The following is a 23,334-nucleotide window of genomic DNA, read 5'->3' as shown; positions in this document are numbered from 1 at the left end:
TCAATGTTGAAAGGCCCCGCGCCCGCTGTGTCTCTGTGGAGACATGCCCCGCCCCCGCTCTGTCTCAGTGGTGACAGGCCCCGCCCCCACTCTGAGTCAATTTTGACAGGCCCCGAGCCCGCTCTGTCTTCATGGTGACTGGTCCCACCCCCGCTCTGTCTCAGTGTTGACAGTTCCCGCCCCCGCTATGTCTCCGTGGTGACAGGCCCCGCCCCCACCGTGTCTCCGTCATGCTGGTCCCGCGCCTGCTTTGTCTCCATGGTGACAGACTCCGCCTCCGCTCTGTCTCCGTGGTGACAGTCCCCTCCCCCGCTCTGTTTTCCATGTTGACAGGCCCAGCCCCCGCTCTGTCTCCGTGGTGACAGGCCCCGCCCCCGTTCTTTTTTCCATGCTGACAGACCCCGCTCCTGGACTGTTACCGTGGTGACAGACCCCGCTTCCGCTCTGTCTCCATGGTAACAGGCCCCGCCCCCGCTCTGTCTCCATGGTAACAGCCCCCCCCCCTCTGATCATTGATTGAATTTAACAATTGTGTAAAGGGATATTTCAACACATTCTTCACCAGTTCTCTGAACTGAGTCTGGGTCACGGCGTAAATTGCAGTGTTTGTGCAGCAACTCAGGAGCTGCAGCATGAAGCCCAATTCCAGCAGAAAATCAGGGAGATAAACAGATTCATATCCCAAGTTCAACATCCGCCTCCACATCGAATACATCATTAACAGGGCCCACAACAGGATGAAATTCCCCGAGATAACTAACAGTAAAATGATAGATTTCCTTCGACTCTCCATCTCTGGGTCTCTGCGACTCTCCCCACTGCTGTGAGCCCGGAGTCTCCTGCGTCCTCTGCTGCTCACTAAAATGTGCCTGACAGTGAGAGCGTTGAGCAGCAGAATCAGCACAAATGGGATCGCTGGGGTTAGAATGTTGTGGAGGAACTCGATTGTTCCCCAGACACGTGATTCCAGAACACCCATTGTTACATCACAAAACCAGGGGAAGTTCCACAGCCCATACCAACCTGTGAGCATAAAATACCAGAAGATGTTCTTTAAACAGCTCAGCACAGTCACTGTTCCCACAACCACAGCCGACGTTGTCTTACTGCAATATTTACTTTTCAGCTTCTGGCAACAAATGGCCACAAATCGATCAAAGGTGAAAGTGACGGTGAACCAGACAGAACAGTCTGTGACTGTGTAAAGCAGGATGGCGTGGATATTACACACGGGGATGGACCACAGGAACAGAAACTGTTCCCAATAAACAATAGAAATGTGTCTCAATATCAGGTCCAGGATTATGACCAGTAGATCCGCCGCTGACATGGCCACCAGGTAGCGAGTGACACATTTGGAGAGACCGCACTTTCCCCGAGACAGGATCCCAATCGTCAGCAAGTTAACTGTGAGGAAGGGGAAAAACATGGAAGTTATATATCAGGCTGGAGCAAAGTTATCAGTTTTATTGAGGACTTATGGATATTTCTAAACGTGTTCCTGTATCCAGTGATGCATTAAAATGCTTGGACCTGAATGAACAAATGGGAATACCTGTGAAACGGTGGAAGACAGGAGAGATTAAATAATAAAAGGATGATACTGAAATTGTTAAACTGAATGTTGATCATAATCCTCCCCCTCCCTCATTACCCCATCTGGTTTAAAGACTTTTCCATCTCTAATCACTCCTAGATCTGATGAAGGGTCACCGACCTGAAACATTAAACTCTGTTTCTCCCTCAAAAAGTCCTGCCAGACCTTTTGAGTATTGCCAGCATTTTCTTTTCTTATTTCAGATTTCTAGCATCTGCAGCACTGTTGTCTGGTAAAGAGAGTTAAATGTTGAACTGACTGAGAGACTCTGCCTGAATGCCTGTGGTGTGATTTGTGTGTGTGAGTGTGTATGTATATGCGTTTATATGCCTGGCTAAGTGATCGGGTGTGACCGGTGTGTGTGTGAGTGTGTGTGTGAGAGAGGTAGAGCGTGTGTGTGTGTGAGAGAGAGAGCATGTGTGTGTGTATGTGCGTGAGAGAGGGTGTGTATGTGAGAGAGAGGGCGTGCACGTGTGTGTGTGTGTGTGTGTGTGTGTGAGAGAGGGTGTGTCGGAGACAGTGTGTGTGTGTTTGTGGGGTGCATGTGTGTGTGTGTAAGAGAGAGAGAGTGTGCTTGTATGTGTGTCTGCTTGAGAGCATGGGGATGCGTGAGAGAGAGTGTCAGTGTGTGTATGACAGAGAGGGCGAAAGCGTGTGTGCGTATTTGAGAGAGTGTGTGTGAGCAAGAGTGTGTGTGTGAGAGAGAGCGTAGTCGTATCTGAGAGAGATTGTGTGTGTGTGAGAGAGAATGTGTGTGTGTGTGACCGTGTGTGTGTGTGTGCGTGTGTGAGAGTGCGTGTGAGCGAGACAGCGTCTGTGTGTATGTGAGAGAGAGTGAGTGTGTGAGTGCGTCGGAGAGTGAGCGTTTGTGTGCATGGGTGTCAAAGTGTGTGTGTGTGTGAGAGAGTGAGAGAGCGGGTGTGTATGTTTGATTGTACGTCTGACAGAGTGTGTGTGTGTATTTGTATGTTTGTGTGCGAGTGAGTGTGTGTGTGTGAGAGAGAGAGCGTGCGTACGTGTGTGTGTGAAGAAGAGAGAGAACGTTTATATGTGTGTGTCTGAGAGAGTGTGTGTGTGAGAGAGAGAAAGAGTGTGTGTGTGTGTGTCTGAGAGAACGTGTGTATGTACGTATCTGACAGTGCGTGTGTCTGTGTGTCTGTTTGAGAGAGACAGTGTGTGTGCGTGTGGGTGAGAGGTAGAGTGTGTGTGTATGCGTCTGTTTGAGAGAGAGTGTGCGTGTGTGTGTGACAGAGAGAGAGAGTCTGTGTGTGTGTGTGTGGCTGAGAGAGAGAGTGTGCGTGTGTGTATGTCTCTGTGTGTGGGAGAGAGTGTGTGTGTGTGTGTGTGTGTATGAGAGAGTGAGAGGGAGAGAGATCGTGCGTGTGGAGTGTGTGTGTGTGAGAGAGAGAGTGTGTGTTTATGTCTGTGAGACTGTGTGCGTGGGTGTGTGAGAGAAAGCATGCAAGTGTGTGTATGTGTGTGTGAGAGAGTGTGTGTATGTGTGTCTTCTTAAAATGAGCGCGTGTGTGAGAGAGAGAGCGAGAGTGCATGTGCATGTGTTTCTGTTTGAGAGAGAGTGTGTGCGAGAGTGAGAGAGAGAGAAAGCGTGTGTATGTATGTCTGTTTGTGAGACCGTGTACATGTGTGTGAGTGTGTGTGTGCGTGTGTGTGGCTGAGAGAGAGAGAGAGTGTGTGTGTGTGTGTCAGTGAGGGGGAGAGCGTGTGAGTGTGTGAAAGAGAGAGAGCGTGTGTGTGTGTGTGCGCATGTGTGAGAGTGTGCGTGAGCGAGACAGTGTCTGTGTGTGTGAGAGACAGTGTGTGTGTGTGAAAGAGAGAGTGTGTGTGTGAGTGCGTCGGAGAGTGAGCGTTTGTGTGTATGTGTGTCAGAGTGTGTGTGTGTGTGTGTGTGTGTGTGTGTGTCAGATTGAAAGTGTGTGTGTGTGTGTTTGTGTGTTTGAGAGTGAGCGTGTGTGTGTAAGACAGATTGTGTGTGTGTCTCAGAGCATGTGTACGTGTGTGTGTGTGTGTGAGAAAGCGTGTGAGAGAGCGTGTGTGTGTGTGTAAAAGAGTGTACTTGTGAGAGAGAGAGAGTGTGTGTCTGTGTGTGCGTGAGAGAGCGCGTGCGTGTCTGAGAGAGAGTGGGTGTATGTGAGAGAAAGAGAGTGTGTGTGTGTGTGAGAGAGAGAGAGAGAGAGAAAAGAGCGTGTGTGTGTGTGAGAGAGAGAGAGACAGAGTGTGTGTGTGTTGGAGAGTGTGTGTGTGTTTGATAGAGAGTGTACATGTGTGTCTGAGAGAGTGTACGTATGTGTGTGTGTCAGATTGAAAGTGTGTGTGTGTGTGTGTTTGTGTGTTTGAGAGAGACCGTGTGTGTGTAAGACAGATTGTGTATGTGTCTGAGAGCACGTGTACGTGTGTGTGTGTGTGTGAGAGAAAGCGTGTGAGAGAGTGTGTGTGTGTGTGTGAAAGAGTGTACGTGTGAGGTGTGAGAGAGAGTGTGTGTCTGTGTGTGCGTGAGAGAGCATGTGCGTGTCTGAGAGAGAGTGGGTGTATGTGAGAGAAAGAGAGTGTGTGTGTGTGTGTGTGTGTGTGTGTGTGTGTGTGTGAGATAGAGAGAGACAGAGTGTGTGTGTGTTGGAGAGTGTGTGTGTGTTTGAGAGAGAGTGTACGTGTGTGTCTGAGAGAGTGTACATATGTGTGTGTACGTGTGTGTAAGATAGATAGTGTGTGTGTGTGTGTGACAGATCATGTGTGTGCATGCGTGAGAGAGTGTATCTATGTGTGAGAGAGAGTGTGTGTATGTGTGTGTGTGTTTGAGAGAGAGAGCGTGTGTGTGTGTGAGAGAGTGTGTGTGTAAGAGAGATTGTGTGTGTGTGAAAGAGCATGTGTACGTGTGTGTGTGAGAGAGAGAGAGAGCGTGTGAAAGAGCGTGTGTGTGTGTGTGAAAGAGTGTGCATGTGAGAGAGAGAGCGTGTCTATGTATGTGTGAGAGAAAGTCTGTGTGTGTAAGAGAGATAGCGTGTGTGTAGGAGCGAGCATGTGCACGTGTGTGTTTTGTGTGTAAGAGAGAGAGCGTGTGTGTGTGAGAGAGCGTGTGTGTATCTGAGAGAGACTGTGTGTGTGAGTGCATCTGAGAGAGAGCGTTTGTGTCAGAGAGCGCGTGTGTGTGCTTGTGTGAGAGAGAGCATGTGTGTGTGTGTGTGTGATAGATACTGTGTGTGTGGGAGAGAGAGAAAGCATGTGTGTGCCACTGTATGAGCATGTGTCTGTGTGAGAGAGAGAGTGTGTGTCTGTGTGTGCGTGAGAGAGAAGAGAGCATGTGTGTGTGTGTGAGAGAGAGAGACAGAGTGTATGTGTGTGTTGGAGAGTGTGTGTGTGTGTTTGAGAGAGAGTGTACGTGTGTGTCTCAGAGAGTATGCGTATGTCTGTGTACGTGTGTGTGTGGAAGAGAGATAGTATGCGTGTGTTTGAGAGAGAGAGCGTGTGTGTGTGTGTGTGTGTGTGTGTGTGTGAGAGAGAGAGTGTGTGTCTGTGAAAGAGAGAGAGAGTGTGGGTGTGTGTGTCTGAGATAGAGAGCGAGTATGTGTGAGATAGAGTCTGTGTGTGTGTTTGAGAGAGAGAGTGTGTGTGTGTTTGTGTGAGAGAGAGCTTTAGTGTGTGTAAGCGTGTGTGAGAGAGAGAGAGCGTGTTTGTGTGTGAGAGACAGGGTGTGTATGTGAGACAGTGCGTGTGTGTCTGGGAGAGAGAGCGTGAGTTTGTGTGTCTGAGAGAGAGAGTGTGTGTGTGTTTTTATGTGTGTGTGAGAGAGAGAGATATAAAGAGCCCGTGTGTGTGTCGCAGAGAGAGAGCTTGTGTGTGTGTGTGCGTGCACGTGAGAGAAAGACAGCGTGTGTATGTCTGAGAGAGAATATGTGTGAGTGGGTCTGAGAGTGAGCGTGAGTGTGAGAGAGAGCGGGTGATTGTCTGTGTGTGTATGTGTGTGTGAGAGAGAGTGTGTGTGTGAGTGAGAGAGAGAGCGTGTGTGTGTGTCTGAGAGTGGTTGTGTGTGTGAGAGAGAACATGTATGTGTTAGAGAGGGAGAGTGTGTTAAGGAGAGAGCGTGCGTGTGTGTGTGTGAGAGAGAGAGAGACAGAGTAAGAGCCCGTGTGTGTGTCAGAAAGAAAGAGCTTGTGTGTGTGTGTGCGCGCGTGGGCGCATGAGAGAAAGGCAGCGTGTGTGTGTCTGAGAGAGACTGTGTGCCTGCGGCTGAGAATGAGCGTGAGTGTGAGAGAGCGTGTGTGTGTGCGTGTGAGAGAGAGAGAGTGTGAATGTCTGTGTGTGTATGTGTGTGTGTGAGAGAGTGTGTGTGTGAGTGACAGAGAAAGCGTGTGTGCGTGTGTGTGCGCGTCTGAGAGTGATTATGTATGTGTGTGGGAGAACATGTGTGTGTTAGAGAGAGAGTGTGTGCTAAAGAGAAAGCGTGTGCGTGCGTGCATGTGTGTATGAGAGAGAGAGAGTATGTGTCTGTGTCTCTCTGAGCGAGAGAGAGAGAGCATGCGTGTGCGTGTGGGAGAGAGAGAGAGGGCGTGTGTGTGTGTGAGAGAGAGCATGTGAGTGCATGTGTGTGAGAGTGTATGTGTGTGTGAGAGAGTGTGTGTATGTGTGTGTGTTTGAGAGAGAGAGCGCGTGTGTGAGAGAGAGTGTGTAAGGGAGATTGTGTGTGTGTGATTGAGCATGTGTACAAGTGCGTGTGTGTGAAAGAGTGTGCGTGTGAGAGAGAGAGAGCGTGTGTATGTATGTGTGAGAGAGAGTGTGTGTGTAAGAGAGATAGCGTGTGTGTAGGAGCGAGCGAGTGCACGTGTGTGTTTGTGTGTGTAAGAGAGAGAGCGTGTGTGTATCTGAGAGAGACTGTATGTGTGAGTGCGTCTGAGAGTGAGCGTTTGTGTGAGAGACAGCGTGTGTGTGCGTGTGAGACAGAGAGAGCATGTGTGTGCGTGTGTGAGAGTGTGTGTATGTGAGTCCTGTGAGGAAGAAAGACAAGTTTGGAAAGCTTGGATAACACAGGATATTGTGAGCCTAGTCAAAAAGAAAAAGGAAGCATTTGTAAGGGCTGGAAAACAAAGAACAGACGAAGCACCTGAGGAATATAAAGACAGTAGGAAGGAACTTAAGCAAGGAGTTAGGAGGGCTAAAAGGGGTCATGAAAAGTCATTGGCAAACAGGATTAAGGAAAATCCAAGGCTTTTTATACATATATATAGAGCAAGAGGGCAACCAGGGAAAGGGTTGGCCCAATCAAGGACAGAAATTGGAATCTATGTGTGGAGCCAGAGGAAAAGGGTGAGGTGCTAAATGAGTACTTTGCATCAGTATTCACCAAAGAGAAGGACTTGGTTGATGATGATCCTAGAGAAGGGAGTGCAGATAGTCTCAGTCATCTCATTATCAATAAGGAGGAGGTGTTGGGTGTCTTGCAAAGCATAATTATTTTTTATTTAGAGATACAGCACTGAAACAGGCCCTTCGACCCACCGAGTCTGTGCCGACCAACAACCACCCATTTATACTAACACTACAGTAATCCCATATTCCCGATCACCTACCTACACGAAGGGCAATTTACAACAGCCAATTTACCTATCATCTGCAAGTATTTGGATGAGGGAGAAAACCGGAGCATCCGTCGAAAACCCACACAGACACAGGGAGAACTTGCAAACTCCACACAGTCAGTCCCCAGAATCGATCCTGGGTCCCTGGAGCTGAAAGGCTGCGGTGCTAACCAGTGCACCACTGTGCCGCCCATTAAGGTAGATAAGTCCTCAGGGCCAGATGGGATCTACCCTAGAATACTGAGGGAGGCATGGGATGAAATTGCTGGAGACTTGACAGAAATCTTTGCATGCTCATTGGCTACAGGTGAGGTCTCAGAGGACTGGAGAATAGCCAATGTTGTTCATTTGTTTGAGAAGGGTGGCAAGGATAATCCAGGAAATTATAGGCCAGAGAGCCTTACGTCAGTGGGAGAGAAACTATTAGAAAGGATTATTCGGGACAGGATTTACTCCCATTTGGAAACAAACGAACTTATTAGCAAGAGACAGTATGGTTTTGTGAAGGGGAGGTCGTGTCTTACTAATTTGTTTGAGTTTTTTGAGGAAGTGACGAAGATGATTGATGAAGGAAGGGCAGTGGATGTTATCTATATGGACTTCAGTAAAGCCTTTGACAAGGTCCCGCATGGCAGACAAAAAGGTACAAAAGGTGAAGTCACACGGGATCAGAGGTGAGCTGACAAGATGGATACAGAACTGGCTTGGTCTTCGAAGACAGAGGGTATCAGTGGATGGGTGTTTTCCTGAATGGAGGGATGTGACTAGTGGTGCTGCGCAGGGATCACTGCTGGGACCTTTGCTGTTTGTAGTATATATAAATGATTTGGAGGAAAATGTAGCTGGTCTAATTAGTAAGCTTGCGGACGATACAAGGGTTGGTGGAGATGCGGATAATGATAAGGATTGTCAGAGAATACAGCAGGATATAGATTGGTTGGAGACTTGGGCGGAGAAATGGCAGATGGCTTTTAATCCGGACAAATGTGAGGTAATGCATTTTAGAAGGTCTAATGCAGGTGGGAGGTATACAGGAAATGGCCGAACGCTTAGGAGTATTGACAGGCTAGAGAGATCTGGGCGTACAGGTCCACAGGTCACTGAAAGTGGCAACGCAGGTGGATAAGGTAGTCAAGAAGCCATACGGCATGCTTGCCAGCATCGTTCGAGGCATAGAGGATAAAAGTTGGCAAGTCATGTTGCAGCTGTACAGAACCTTAGTTAGGCCACACTTGGAATATTGCGTGCAATTCTGGTCGCCACACTCCCAGAATGACGTGGAGGCTTTGGAGAGGGTACAGAGGAGGTTTACCAGGTTGTTGCCTGGTCTGGAGGGCATTAGCTATGAGTAGAGGTTGGAAAAACTCGGATTGTTTTCACTGGAACGATGGAAGTGGAGGGGCGACATGATAGAGGTTTACAAAGTTATGAGCGGCATGGACAGAGTGGATAGTCGGAACCTTTTTCCCAGGGTGGAAGAGTCAGTTACTAGGGGTCATAGGTTTAAGGTGCGAGGGGCAAAGTTTAGAGGGGATGTGCGAGGCAAGTCTTTCACACAGACGGTCATGAGTTCCCTAAACTTGCTGCCAGTGGAGGTGGTAGGAGCAGACACGATAGCGACGTTTAAGAGACATCTTGACAAATACATGAATAGGAAGGGAATAGAGGGATATGGGCCCCGGAAGTGCAGAAGGTGTTAGTTTAGGCAGGCATCAAGATTGGTGCAGGCTTGGAGGGCCGAATGGCCCGTTCCTCTGCTGCACTGTTCTTTGTTCTTTGTTCTTTGTGAGAGAGACTGTGTGTGTGAGCGTGACTGAGAGTTAGCGTGTGTCTGAGTGTGAGTGTGTGTGTGTGGGGGGGGGGGGCGAGAGAAAAGCATGTGTGTGCCAGTGTTTGAGAGTGTGCCTGTGTGAGAGCAAGAGATTGTGTGTCTGTGTGTGCGTGAGAGAGCGTGTGCGTGTCTGAGAGAGAGTGGGTGTATGTGAGAGAAAGAGAGTGTGTGTATGTGTGTGAGAGAGAGAAAGAGCAAGTGTGTGTGAGAGAGAGAGAGAGAGAGAGAGAGGGAGACAGAGTGTGTGTGCGTTGGAGAGAGTGTGTATGTTTGAGAGAAAGTGTACGTGTGTGTCTGAGAGAGTATACGTATGTCTGTGCACGTGTGTGTGTAAGAGAGATAGTATGTGTGTGTGTGTGTTTGAGAAAGAGAGCGTGTGTGTGTGTATGTCTGAGAGACAGAGCATGTGTATGTATGTGAGTGTGAGCGAGAGAGGTGTTTGTGTGTGTATGTGTGATAGTGTGTGTGTCTGTGAAAGGGAGAGAGAGCGTGGGTGTGTGTGTCTGAGATAGAGAGCATGTGTGTGTGTGAGAGAGAGTCTGTGTGTGTGTGTGTGTGTGTGTATGTGTGTGTGAGAGAGAGTGTGTTTGTGTGAGAGAGAGCTTTTGTGTGTGTAAGTGTGTGTGTGTGTGAGAGGAAGCGTGTGTCTGAGTGAGAGAGAGGGTGTGTTTGTGAGAGAGTGTGTGAGTGTCTGAGAGAGCGAGGGTTTGTGTGACTGAGAGAGCGAGCGTGTGTGTGTGTGTGAGTGTGTGTGTGTGTGTGTGTGAGAGAGAGACAGAGAGAGACAGAGAAAGAGCCCGTGTGTGTGTCGGAGAGAAGAGAGCGTCTGTGTGTGCATGTGTGCGTGTGAGAGAAAGAGAGCTTGTGTGTGTCTCAGAGAGACTGTGTGCCTGAGTGTGTCTGAGAGTGAGCGTGTGTGAAAGAGAGAGCGTGTGTGTATGCGTGTGAGAGAGAGTGTGATTGTCTGTGTGTGTATGTGTGTGTTTGTGAGAGTGTGTGTGTCAGTGAGAGCGAGAGCGTGTGTGTGTGTGTGTGTCTGAGAGTGATTGTGTATGTGTGTGAAAGAACATGTGTTCGTTAGAGAGAGAGTGTGTGTTAAAGAGAGAGAGTGTGCGTGCGTGCATGTGTGTATGAGAGAGGGAGAGCCTGTGTGTGTGTTAGTGTGAGAGAGAGAGAGAGAGTATGTGTGTGTGTCTCTGTGCTAAAGAGAGCGAGCATTTGTGTGCATGTGAGAGAGAGAGAGACAGAGCGTGTGTGTGTGTGTGTGTGTGTGTGTGTGTGTCTGGGTGTGTGTGTGTGTGTGTGTGTCTGGGTGTGTTTGTATGTATATGCACTCTTCCTTGGGTCTGTGTGTGTGTGTGTGTGTGTATGTGCATGGAAATTCTGTGTATGTGTGTGTGTGTGTCTGGGTGTGTGTGTGTGTGTGTGTGGGTGTGTTTGTATGGATATGGCACTCTTCCTGGGCTCTGGGTGTGTGTGTGTGTGTGTTTCAATCTGTGCATTTGAGTTTCTGTGTGTATGTGGGTGTCAGGCCTGAGTTGTGCATTGTATCTTCCTTTATCTGTGTGTGTCTGTGTATTTGTGTGTGTATGTGTGTGTGTTTGTCTGTGCGTTTGCACATGCCTGCGTGTGTGTTTGTATCAGGGCCTGGGTTGTGCTGTGTGTCTGTTCACCTAAAGAGATAAGGCTGTACAACAGGACTTGATCACATAGTCACAAAATGATGAGAGCTTCAGAATAAGGGATAGAATATGTCCTGATCACACACCCATGTGATTATAAGACCCCCTAATCAAAAGGACAATATCCAGCCGATATGGGCTGAGTAACTGTATTTAAACTGTGTAATTTCATCTGTTCGGCGGAGAGGTACCCGGACTGTCCAGAGGCCTGTTCCCCACCGGTGTAAAGCAACAAATTCTTTGACGGTTGAATCGGATCTTGGTGTAGACTGATTAATTTAGTAATTTTACCCCAACAGCTTAGGTTGTGATGTGTGTGTGTGTTAAACAGGGTTAAAGAAAATCCCAAAGCCTTTTATTCATATATAAGCAGAAAGAGGGTAACTAGAGAAAGGATTGGCCCACTCAAGGACTAAGGAGGAAAGTTATGCTTGGACTCAGAGAAAATGGGTGAGATTCTGAACGAGTACTTTGCATCGGTATTCACCGAGGAGAGGGACATGACGGATGTTGAGGTTAGGAACAGATGTTTGATTACACTAGGTCAAGTCGGCATAAGGAGGGAGGAAGTGTTGGGTATTCTAAAGGGCATTAAGGTGGACAAGTCCCCAGGTCCGGATGGGATCTATCCCAGGTTACTGAGGGAAGCGAGAGAGGAAATAGCTGGGGCCTTAACAGATATCTTTGCAGCATCCTTAAACACGGGTGAGGTCCCGGAGGACTGGAGAATTGTTAATGTTGTCCCCTTGTTTAAGAAGGGTAGCAGGGATAATCCAGGTAATTATAGTTCGGTGAGCCTGACGTCAGTGGTAGGGAAGCTGCTGGAGAAGATACTGAGGGATAGGATCTATTCCCATTTGGAAGAAAATGGGCTTATCAGTGATAGGCAACATGGTTTTGTGCAGGGAAGGTCATGTCTTACCAACTTAATAGAATTCTTTGAGGAAGTGACAAAGTTGATTGATGAGGGAAGGGCTGTCGATGTCATATATATGGACTTCAGTAAGGCGTTTGATAAGGTTCCCCATGGCAGGCTGATGGAGAAAGTGAAGGTGCATGGGATCCAAGGTGTACTAGCTAGATGGATAAAGAACTGGCTGGGCAACAGGAGACAGAGAGTAGCAGTAGAAGGGAGTTTCTCAAAATGGAGACGTGTGACACGTGTTCCACAGGGATCCGTGCTGGGACCACTGTTGTTTGTGATATACATTAATGATTTGGAGGAAAGTATAGGTGGACTGATTAGCAAGTTTGCAGACGACACTAAGATTGGTGGAGTAGCAGATAGTGAAGGGGACTGTCAGAGAATACAGCAGAATATAGATAGATTGGAGAGTTGGGCAGAGAAATGGCAGATGGAGTTCAATCAGGGCAAATGCGAGGTGATGCATTTTGGAAGATCCAATTCAAGAGTGAACTATACAGTAAATGGAAAAGTCCTGGGGAAAATTGATGTCCAGAGAGATTTGGGTGTTCAGGTCCACTGTTCCCTGAAGGTGGCAACGCAGGTAAATAGAGTGGTCAAGAAGGCATACGGCATGCTTTCCTTCATCGGACGGGGGATTGAGTACAAGAGTTGGCAGGTCATGTTACAGTTGTATAGGACTTTGGTTCGGCCACATTTGGAATACTGCGTACAGTTCTGGTCGCCACATTACCAAAAGGATTTGGATGCTTTGGAGAGGGTGCAGAGGAGGTTCACCAGGATGTTGCCTGGTATGGAGGGCGCTAGCTATGAAGAGAGGTTGAGTAGATTAGGATTATTTTCATTAGAAAGACGGAGGTTGAGGGGGGACCTGATTGAAGTGTACAAAATCATGAGAGGTATAGACAGGGTGGATAGCAAGAGGCTTTTTCCCAGAGTGGGGGTTTCAATTACTAGAGGACACGAGTTCAAAGTGAAAGGGGAAAAGTTTAGGGGGGTTATGCGTGGAAAGTTCTTTACGCAGAGGGTGGTGGGTGCATGGAACGCATTGCCAGTGGAGGTGGCAGATGCGGGCACGATGGCGTCTTTTAAGATGTATCTAGACAGATACATGAATGGGCAGGAAGAAAAGAGATACAGAACCTTAGAAAATAGGCGACATGTTTGGAGAGAGGATCTGGATCAGCGCAGGCTTGGAGGGCCGAAGGGCCTGTTCCTGTGCTGTAATTATCTTTGTTCTTTGTTCTTTGTTCTTTGTTTGTGTGTGTGTGTTGTGTCTTTGTATTTGTCTGAGTAATTGTGTTGTGATGGTTGTTTGCATATGCATCTCAGGGCCTGGGATATGGTGTGCATGTGCATTTATCTGTGTGTGTCGGGGCATGTTTGTGTGTATATGGCAGTCGTCCTGAGCCCTGTGTGTGTGCGCATGCTTTCATGAGTCTGTGTGTGTGTGTGTATGTGTGTGTGTGTGTGTGTAAGTGTATGGCTCAGTGCCTGGGGTGAGATATGTGTTCTGCGTTATGTATGTGTGTATGTGTGCATGTGTGTGTCAGCATGTTTGTGTTTGTGTGTCTCAGGGCTGGCTTGTGGTTTGTTTCTTTGTGTATCTGTGTGTGTGCGTGTGTGTGTGACTGAATTTGACTGGTTCAGTGCCTGTGGTGTGATCTGTGATCATGTGTGTGTATGTGACTGAATATGACTGGTTCAGTGCCTGTGGTGTGAGCTGTGATCGTGTGTGTTTGTGTGTGTGTGTGTGTGTGTGTGTGTGTGTGTGTGTGTGTAAGTGTGTGTAAGTGTGTGTGTTTGTGTGACTGAATTTGACTGGTTCAGTGCCTGTGCTGTGATTTGTATTCATGTGTGTGTGTGTGTGTGTGTGTCTAGATCAGTGCCTGTGCTGTGATTTGTTGTCTAGCTCAGTGCCTGTGCTGTGATCTGTGACTGTAGCTCAGTGTCTTGTTTGTGATCTGTGTGTCTGTGTGTGTCTCTAACTCAGTGTCTGGGTTGTGATCTGTGTGTGCGTGTGTGTCTAGCTCAGTGCCTAGTTCCGTGATCGGTGTGTATGTGTGTGTCTAGCTCAGTGCCTGGGTTGTGATCTGTGTGTGTTTCCGAGTGTGCCTGTCTGTGTGTGTCTGAGTGTGCCTGGCTCAGGATCGTGGGTGAGATCGGTGTCTGTGTGTGTGTGTGCATATATTTGTGTGTGTTGGTGTAGGTGTGTCTGTGTGTGTCTGTGTGTTTACTTATCTGTGCGAGTGTGTGTGTGTGTATATCTCAGGACCTGGGTTGTGCTGTGTGCTCTGTGTGTGCGCGTGTGTATATGCGCACGTGTGTGTGTGTTTTTGAGTGTGTGTCTCAGGGCTGGGTTGCGCTGTGTGCATTTCTGTGGGGATGTGCTTGCATGTCCTTGTATCTGTATTTGTGTGTGTGTGTGTGTATATATATATATATATATATATATATATATATATATATATATATATATATCAGGGCCAGGGCAGTGGTGTGTGTGTGTGTTTGTGTGTGTGTGTACATATATCTCAGGGCCTGGGCTGTGGAGTGTGTGTGTATATATATATATATATATATATATATATATATATATATATATATATATCAGGGCCTGGGCTGTGCTGTGTGTGTGTGTATAGATATATATCTCAGGGCCTGGGCTGTATTGTGTGTGTGTATATATATATATCGCAGGACTGGGCTGTGGTATGTGTGTGTGTGCGTGTGTATATATCTCAGGGCCTCATATATAAATATATATACATATATTTACTTCAGGGCCTGTGTGTGTCTGTGTGTGAATGTGTATATTTATATCTCAGAGCCTGGGCTGTGGTGTGTGTGTGTGTGTGTGTGTGTGTGTGTGTGTGTGTGTGTGTGTATCTCAGGGTCTGTGCTGTGGTGTGTGTATATATGTGTGTGTGTGTGCTTGTGTGTATCTCAGGGCCTCGGCTGTGATGTGTGTGTGTGTGTCTTTATATATATATCTCAGGGCCTGAGCTATGGTGTGTGTGTGTGTGTGTGTGTGTGTGTGTGTGTGTGTGTGTGTGTGTGTGTGTGTGTGTGTGTTTGTCTATATATATATATATTTATATCTCAGGGACTGGGATGTGGTGTGTGTGTATATATATATATCTATATATATATATATGTATATCAGGGCCTAGGCTGTGGTATTAGATTGTGTGTGTGTGTGTATGTATATCTCAGGGCCTGGTCTGAGGTGTGTGTGTGTGTGTGTGTGTGTGTGTGTGTGTGTGTGTGTGTGTGTGTGTGTGTGTGTGTGTGTGTGTGTGTGTGTGTGTGTATGTGTGTATGTGTGCGCGTATTTATCAGGGCCTGCGTTCTGGTGTGTATGTGTGTTTATGTATTTATCTCAGGGCCTGGGCTGGGGTGTGTGTGTGTGTGTGTGTGTGTCTGCTTGTGTTTATATATATCTGTCAGTGCCTGGGCTGTGGTGTGTGTGTGTGTGTGTGTGTGTGTGTGTGTGTGTGTGTGTGTGTGTGTGTGTGTGTGTGTGTGTGTGTGTGTGTGTGTGTGTGTGTGTGTATCTCAGGGCCTAGTCTGTGGTGTGTTTGTCTGTATATGTATCTCAGGGCCTGGGCTGGGGCGTGTGTGTCTGTCTGTGTAAAAGCTGGATAGGGAGACTTACCAGGGACACTGATTATCGCAAGGATGGGACAGTAAATGCATTGAATAATCTTCAGTGCGAGATAAATCCGATAGTCTAATGATAACCGGTTATAATTTTCAGAAAGACAGTCAAACTCTCAGATGAAACTCCTGCCCATTGTTGCAACGTTCCAATCTATTGTTGTCAGATTCTGATCCATTGTTGTAACATTCCAATCTATTTTTCTCAGATTCTGATCTATCCTATCTTTCTCTCTCTCTCTGGAGCTGTTGATCCCTATTGGTGCTGGGGCTGATGTTCCCACTGACACTATGTGATAACATATTGAAAGGACTCTCTTATTAATAGAAGAAGGAAACCCTCCAGTAAGACAATTACGGCCCATGCAGACTAACGTTAATTACAGTCACTGAACAAACAGGTTCAGTTTACACGTTTCAATCCAACTCTTTTTGTACCACAATAAAGTGGAACATTTGCCAGTCTTGATGGATGTATAAGGATTACTGAGGGAAGAAATGGTGGAAATAGTGGAGGCACTGGCCAGAATATTTCAATTTTCCTTGGATATGGGAGTGATGGCTGAGGAAAGGAGGGTTACAAGTGTTTAGAAAAAAGAGAGATGGGGTAAACCCTGTACTGTCCAGTCAATCTGACGTCAGTGGTGGCGGAGTTTCACAACCCAGGACAGAATATCTGTTGCTTGGAAAAACATAGCATAATAAATTTCAAGCAGCACGGATATGCTAATGTAAATCATGCCTGGCAAAGTTTAACAAGAACTTATCCCAAGGTACTTCACAGCAACATTATGCAACAAAATATACCACAGAACTACAAATGGAGATATTAGGTTAGGTGACGAACAGCTTTGTCAAAGAGGCAGGTTTCAAAGGAGTGTCTGAAAGGATAAAAGCGAGGTGGAGAGGTGGAGCTGTGTAGGAAGGATATTCCAGAGCTTTGGGCCGATACAACTGCAGGTGTGGTCACACATATGGGTTAATTAATATCAGGGATGCACAAGACGACAGAATTGGAGGAGCAGAGATATATCTGCGATTTGTGGGGCTGGATCAGATTAAGAGATAGGGAGGGGTGACTCCACGGAGGGATGTGAAAACATGTTTGAGAATTTGAATACCAAGACATTGCTTGACTGTGAGCTGATGTAGGTCAGTGATCGGGGAATGGGACTTGCTGTGAGTTAAGACACAGGCAGCAGAGTTTTAGATGACCTCAAATTTACAGATAGTAGAATGTGGGAGAATGAGTTGGAATAGTCTAGTCTACAGGTAATGAAAGCATGAATGAGAGCTTAAGCAGCAGATGAGTTGAGAAAGGGGTGCAGATGGGCGATGTTATTGAGGTAGAAACAGGTGGTTATAGTGATGGCACGAATATAAGGTTGGAAGATCATTTTGTGGTCGAATGCCACAGAATCACAGAATTGTTACAGCACAGAAGGTGGCCATTCAGTCTATCGTGTCTGCGCTGGCTCTCCAAAAGTGCAATTCATCTATTGTCACTCCCCTGCCTTCTCCCTGTAACTCTGCACAATCTTCCTTTTCAGATAGCCATCCAATTGCCTCCTGAATGCGTCGATTGAATCTGCCTCCACCACACTCTCAGGCAATGCATTCCAGACCTTAACCACTCACTGTGTGAAGAACTTTTCCTCATGTCACTTTTGCTTCTTTTACCAATTACTTTAATTCTTTGTCCTCTCGTTTCGATCCTTTCAGGAATGGGAACAGTTTTCTCTATCCACTCTCTCCAGACACCTCATAATTTTGAATACCTTTTTCAAATCTCCTCTCAGCCTTCTCTTCTCGAAGGAAAATGTTCCAACTTCTCCGGCCTATCTTCATAACTGATATTCTTCATCCCTGGAACCATTCTTGTGAATGCATTTTCACACTCTCCAATGTCTTCACGTTACCAAAAGTATTGTGCCCAGAACTAGACGTAGTACTGCAGCTGAGGCCGAACTAGTGTCTTATACAAGTTCAAAATATCCTCCATACTCTTGTATTCCATGCTGCTGTTAACAAAGCCCAGGATACTGTTTGGTTTAGTAACCGTGCTCTCAACCTGTCGTGCTACCTTCAATGACCTATGCACATATACACCCAGGTCTCTTTGCTCCTGCACCCCCTTTAGAATTGTAACCTTTATTCGATTATTTCTCTCCATGTTCTTCCTACGAAATGAAACACTTCACATTTCTCCACATTGAACTTCATCTGTCACCTGTCTGCCAATGTCACCAACTAGTCTATGTCCTTCTGAAGTTTTACACTATCTTCCTCACAGTTAACAATGCTTCCAAGTTTTGTATCATCTGCAAACTTTGAAATTGTGCCCTGTACACCGCGGTCTAGGTCATTAATATATATCAGGAAGAGAAAGGGTCCCAACACTGATCCCTGGGGACCTCCACTACAAATCTTAAATAAAAAAAACAAAACGTGCTGGAAATACTCAGCAGATCTGGCAGCATCTGTGGAGACAGAAGCAGAATTAATGTTTCAGGTCTGTGACTTTTCACCAGAACTGGAAAAGGTTAGAAATGTAATAAGTTTTAAGCAAATAAAGCAGGGATGGAGCTAAATGGAGCAAAAGGGGTGTTGATAAGACAGAGGGCCAGAGAGATTAACTGACCAGGAGTTCATGGGGCAAAGGCAAAGCGATTGTGCTCATGGTGTGGTGAAAGACAAAGCATTAGTGCACAGCAGTTGTTAAATGACAGAATAATGAACAGTCCGAGCTAAAAGCACCAACATAAAAATACCAGTTTATGTCTGGCACATGGTAAAAAAAAACTGATAAAACAGATGTGCTATGTAATTATTGAGCTCAGTGTTCAGTCCGGAAGGCTGCAGAGTGCCTAATAGGACACTGAGGTGCTGTTCCTCGAGCTTGCGTTGATGTTCACTGGAACACCGCAGCAGGTCAAAAACAGATTGGGTGTCCACTATGTGGAACGCCTCCGCTCAGTCCAAAAGCATGATCTCGAGTTTCCACTCGCTTGTCATTTCAACACCCTCCATCCCCCACCCCCGCTCTCATGCCCATATTTCTGTCCTTGTGTTTACACCCTCCACTCCCGCTTTCCTTGCTTAAAACCTATTACATTTCTAACCCTGGCCAGTTCTGATGAAAGGTCACAGACCTGGAACATTAGCTCTGTTTCTCTCTCCACAGACACCGCTGAGTATTTCCATCACTTCCTAATTTTATTTCAGATTTCCAGCATCTGCAGTATTTTGTTTTTATTCCACTACAAACTTTTCACCTGCCCGAAAAGCATCCATTAATCACTAACCTCTGTTTCCTGTCACTCAACCAGTTTAGTTTCATGTTGCTACTGTCCTTTTTATTCGATGAGCTATCACTTTGCCCACAAGTCTGCTGTGTGACACTTTATCAAATGCTTTTTGGAATTCCATTTACACCACATCAACAGCATTGTCCTCATCAAGCTTCCTTTTCACCTCTTCAAAAAACTCCAGCAAGTTTGTTAAACACCATTTTCCCTTAACAAATCCGTGCTTGTTTTCCTTAATGAACCCACATTTGGACGTGCGCCCATTCATTTTGTCGCGAATATGACACCAAGGTTGCAAAAAGACTGTCTGAATCTCAGACTGTTAACAGGGAGAGGGATGGAATCAATTACAAGGGAACAGAGTTGGAGTGTGGAGTGAAAACAATGGCTTCAATCTTCCCAATATTTAACTGGAGGAAATTTCTGCTCATCCAGTACTGGATGTCGGATAAGGAGTCTGATAATTTAACAACAGTGAAGGAGTGGAGAGAGGTGGTGAGGTAAACTTGATGGAGTTCTTTGATAAAACAAGGGAGAGGGTTGATGAGGGTGGTGTGATTGAAGTTATATATATGGACTTTCAAAAGGTGTTTGACCAAGTGTCATTCAATAGACAGGTTAGGAAAATTGAACCCTACGCAGTTCTACGATAAAACAATGGAGACGGTTGCTGAGGGAAGGAATGGTGGAAATAGCAGAGGCACTGGTCAGAATCTTCCAATCCTCCTTGGATATGGGAGTCATGACAGAGGATTGGAGGGCTGTAGATGTTACTCCCTGTTACAAAAGGAGAGATTGGATAAATCCTGTAACTACTGACCAGTCAGTCTAATGTCTGTGGTTGGAAATTTCTAGATGCCAGAACCCAGCAGCAAAATATATCTTTCTTGGAAAAACATGGAATAATAAATGACAAACAGCACGGATAGGTTAATGGAAAATCATGTCTGATAATCTTGATCAAGTTCGTTGATGACATAACTGTGAGAGTTGATGACGATAACGTGTTTTGTGTTATTTGTACAGACTTTCAAAAGACCTGTGATCAAAAGTCAGTTTATAGACTTGTTATGAAAAATGGAAGACATGGATTAATGTGACAGTGATGGTGTGGATATGACACTGACTCAGGGACAGAAAGCAGAGAGAAGTGGTGAACGGTCATTGTTCAGACTGGAGGAGGGGGACTATACAGTGCTGTTTCTCAGGGGTCCGTATTAGAACCAGTGCTGTTCCGAACATATAGATAGATATATAAATGACACCAACGTATACGTAAAAAAAAAACATAATTTCAACTCTTGCAGATGACATGAAACTCATAGCTAACGGTGGGTAAATGCAGACCAGAAAATTATCCAACCTCACAGACGTTTTTTTTTAAAATTTATTTATTCTGGATTCTGATCCATCACAAATGTATTTGTCACTCTAATTTAATTGTGTGTGATTCTCATGTGAGTGTGTGCATGAATGTGTAGCATATAATTTTATTATTTTATATAGATCCAGCTTAGATTGTTAAGTATAATAAACTCACCTCTTGTTTAAACTCAAGCAAACCTGTTCTATTGGTTCTTTCACGATCACAACAAGATAAAAGGTAAAATACACATTTTAAATTGCACGTCCAATGCAAAAAAGGAATAAATCTTCTTGTGGTAAAATAAAAAATAAGACAAGAGTGGGGCCTGGGACCCCTCCTCACCTGGCTGTAACAGAAATCTGGATGTTCCAGTGATCATAACGCAACAACAAATGAAAATTTGGAAGTGGGAAAAACAATTGATGCTGAGAAAAAAATTAAAATGTCAATCCAGGTTTTATTGTGGTTTTCACTGCTGGAACACTGAAATGTCCCCATTCGAAGACAGAGCATACGAACATATGAACATATGAATTAGGAGCAGATGTAGGCCACTCGGCCCCTCAAGCCTGCTCTGCCATTCAATAAGATCATGACTAATTTGATTGAAACCTCAACTCCACATTACCACCTACCCTCGATAATCTTTCACCCCCTTGCTGATCAAGAATCTATCTATCTCTGCCTTACAAGTAATTAAAGACTCTCTTCCACTTCCTTTTGAGGAAGAGAATTTCAAAGGCTCACGACTCTCAGAGAAAATAATTCTCCTCATCTCTGTTTTAAATGGGCGACCCCTCTTTTTTAAATAGTGACCCCTAATTCTAGATACACCTAGATACACACATCTTTCCACATGCACCCTGTCAAGATTGCTCATGATCTTAGATGCTCAAATCAAGTCGCCACTTACCCTTCTAAATTCCAATGGATATAAGCCTAGCCTGTCCAATATTTCCTCTTAGGACAGCCTACCCATTCCAGCTATTAGTCTGGTAAACATTTTTGACTTGCATCCAATGCAGTTACATCCTTCCTTAAATAGGGAGACCAGTACTATACACAGTACTCCAGATGTGGTCTCACCAAAGCTCTCTAAAGCTGAAGCATAACATCCCTACTTTTGGATTCAATTACTCTTGTGATAAACGATAACATTCCATTAGCTTTCCTAATTACTTTCTGAACATGCATACTAACCTTTGGTGATGCATGCACAAGGACACCCAGATCCCACTGCATCTCAGAGCTCTGCAATCTCTCACCATTTGATTTTTTTATAATTCCTACCAAAATGGACAATTTCACACTTTCCCACATTACACTCCATTTGCCAGGTCTTTACGCACTCATTTAACCTACCTATATTTATTTACAGCCTCCTTATGTCCCCTTCACAAGTTACTTTCTTACTCATCTTTGTGTCATCAGCAAATTTAGCAACCATGCCTTCGGTCCCTTCATCCAAGTCATTTTTATAAATTGTAAAATGTTGAGGTCCCAGTGGCACACTCGTTACATCTTGCCAACCAGAAAAGGGCCCATTTATGCCTACTCTCTGTTTTCTGTTAGCTAACCAATCTTTTATCCATGCCAACATGTTACCCCGTTCACCATGAGCTTTTATTTTCACAAAACCTTTGATGTGGCACTTTATCAATTGCATCCTGGAAATCGATGTACAGGACATCCACCTTTCTCCACAGCATATGGTACCACTTCAAAGAACTCCAATACATTGATTAAACATGATTTCCCTTTCATAAAACCATTTTGATTCTGCCTGATTACGTTGATTTTTTCTAAGTGCCGCCTACACCGTCTTTAATAATAGCTTCTAACATTTTCCCTAAAACAGTTGTGATGCTAACTTGCTTGTAGTTTCCTGTTTTATGTTTCCCTCCCTTTCTGACTAAAGGAGTTACATTCCCAAAAAAGGAGTTGCAGACAGAGTGAAGTAACTTGTGACAGGTTAAAAGCCCTGCCTGTTGAAAAGTTGAGAAATGTAGCTGGACAGTTCGGGATTACTCTCCATCCAAAAGCCAGGAAACCCGAAATCTTATGACTCTTGGCCAATCATTTTTTATTTGAAGCTGAAAACTTAAACAGAGTTAGAATCACTAACAGATAGTGCAATGTTAGCTAAGGTAAAACTAGAGCAGAAGAGACTAGAATTAGAATCCAGAGTGCACGAGAAAGAGCAGAGTGAGTGTCAAGAAAGGGAAAAAGTAAGAGTGTTCCAGAAGGAGGAGGAGGAAAGGGAGTTAAGGCAGCTCAAACAATTGGAGGAAGTTTCGAAACACCCAGTGAAGGTGCAGCTAGTGAGGGACCTTCCCCTAGCTCAGGACCATGTGCTGGTCTCTTAAAGTTCTCCCAGTTCATTCCAAAGTTCAATGAGTAGGATGTGGCAGAATTTTTCATCACTTTTGAAAAGCTTGCAAAGCAACCAAAATGGTCGGCAGATAGATGGACACAGTTTTTACAAAACCAAGTAACAGGAAAATCCCATGAGGTTTATTCACCATTGCCAGATGAAAGTTCATCAGATTATGAGATGAGTAAACATGCTATCCTTGGCGTACATCGGATAGTACTGGAGGTGTACCGTCAAACATTCCAAACCCTCCGAAAGCAGCCTGACTAAACGGACCTCGAGTTTGAAAGAACATAGAACATAGAACAGTACAGCACAGTACAGGCCCTTCGGCCCACGATGTTTTGCCGAACCTTTAAACTACTCGAAGATCAAACTACCTACCTACCCTTCATTCTACTATCGTCCATCTATCTATCCAAGAGTCGCTTGAATGTCCCTAATGTATCTGCTTCTACTACCACCGCTGGCAGCGCATTCCACGCACCCACCACTCTCTGTGTAAAGAACCTACCTCTGACATCTCCCCAAACCTTCCTCCAATCACCTTAAAATTATGCCCCCTGGTGATGGCCCTTTCCGCCCTGGGAAAAAGTCTCTGGCTATGCCTCTCATCATCTTGTACCCGTCTATCAAGTCACCTCTAATCCTTCTTCGCTCCAATGAGAAAAACCCTAGCTCCCTCAATCTTTCTTCGCAAGACATCCCCTCCAGTCCAGGCAGCATTCTGGTAAATCTCCTCTGCAGCCTCTCTAAAACTTCAACATCCTTCCTATAATGAGGCGACCAGAACTGAACACAATATTCCAAGTGTGGTCGAACCAGGGCTTCATAGAGCTGCAGCATAACCTCGAGGCTCTTAAACTCAATCCCCCTGTCAATGAAAGCCAACACACCATACACCTTCTTACCCACCCTATCAACTTGGGTGGCAACTTTGAGCGATCTATGGACATGGACCCCAAGATCCCTCTGTTCCTCCACACTACCAAGAATCTTATCG

At 45.6% G+C, this 23,334-nt stretch overlaps 1 protein-coding gene across 1 annotated transcript; it reads right to left on the bottom strand.

Annotated features, from left to right (window-relative positions):
- Positions 1 to 415: 415 nt before the first annotated feature.
- LOC137381030 (probable G-protein coupled receptor 139) lies at positions 416 to 1,429 on the bottom strand. The gene has a single exon (XM_068053423.1). It carries the CDS (start codon positions 1,427 to 1,429, stop codon positions 416 to 418), a length of 1,014 nt encoding a protein of 337 aa, XP_067909524.1.
- Between the last annotated feature and the right edge of the window lie 21,905 nt (positions 1,430 to 23,334).

This window comes from Heterodontus francisci, chromosome 21, assembly GCF_036365525.1.
Source record: "Heterodontus francisci isolate sHetFra1 chromosome 21, sHetFra1.hap1, whole genome shotgun sequence".
NCBI classification, from domain to species: domain Eukaryota; kingdom Metazoa; phylum Chordata; class Chondrichthyes; order Heterodontiformes; family Heterodontidae; genus Heterodontus; species Heterodontus francisci.
The sequence above is the reverse complement of the archived record's forward strand: the minus strand, read 5'-3'. Positions and strand labels throughout refer to the sequence as shown.

Excerpts from the sequence above, each read along its gene's own strand:
- LOC137381030 (XM_068053423.1), bottom strand. The coding sequence starts at position 1,429 with ATGTTTTTCCCCTTCCTCACAGTTAACTTGCTGACGATTGGGATCCTG.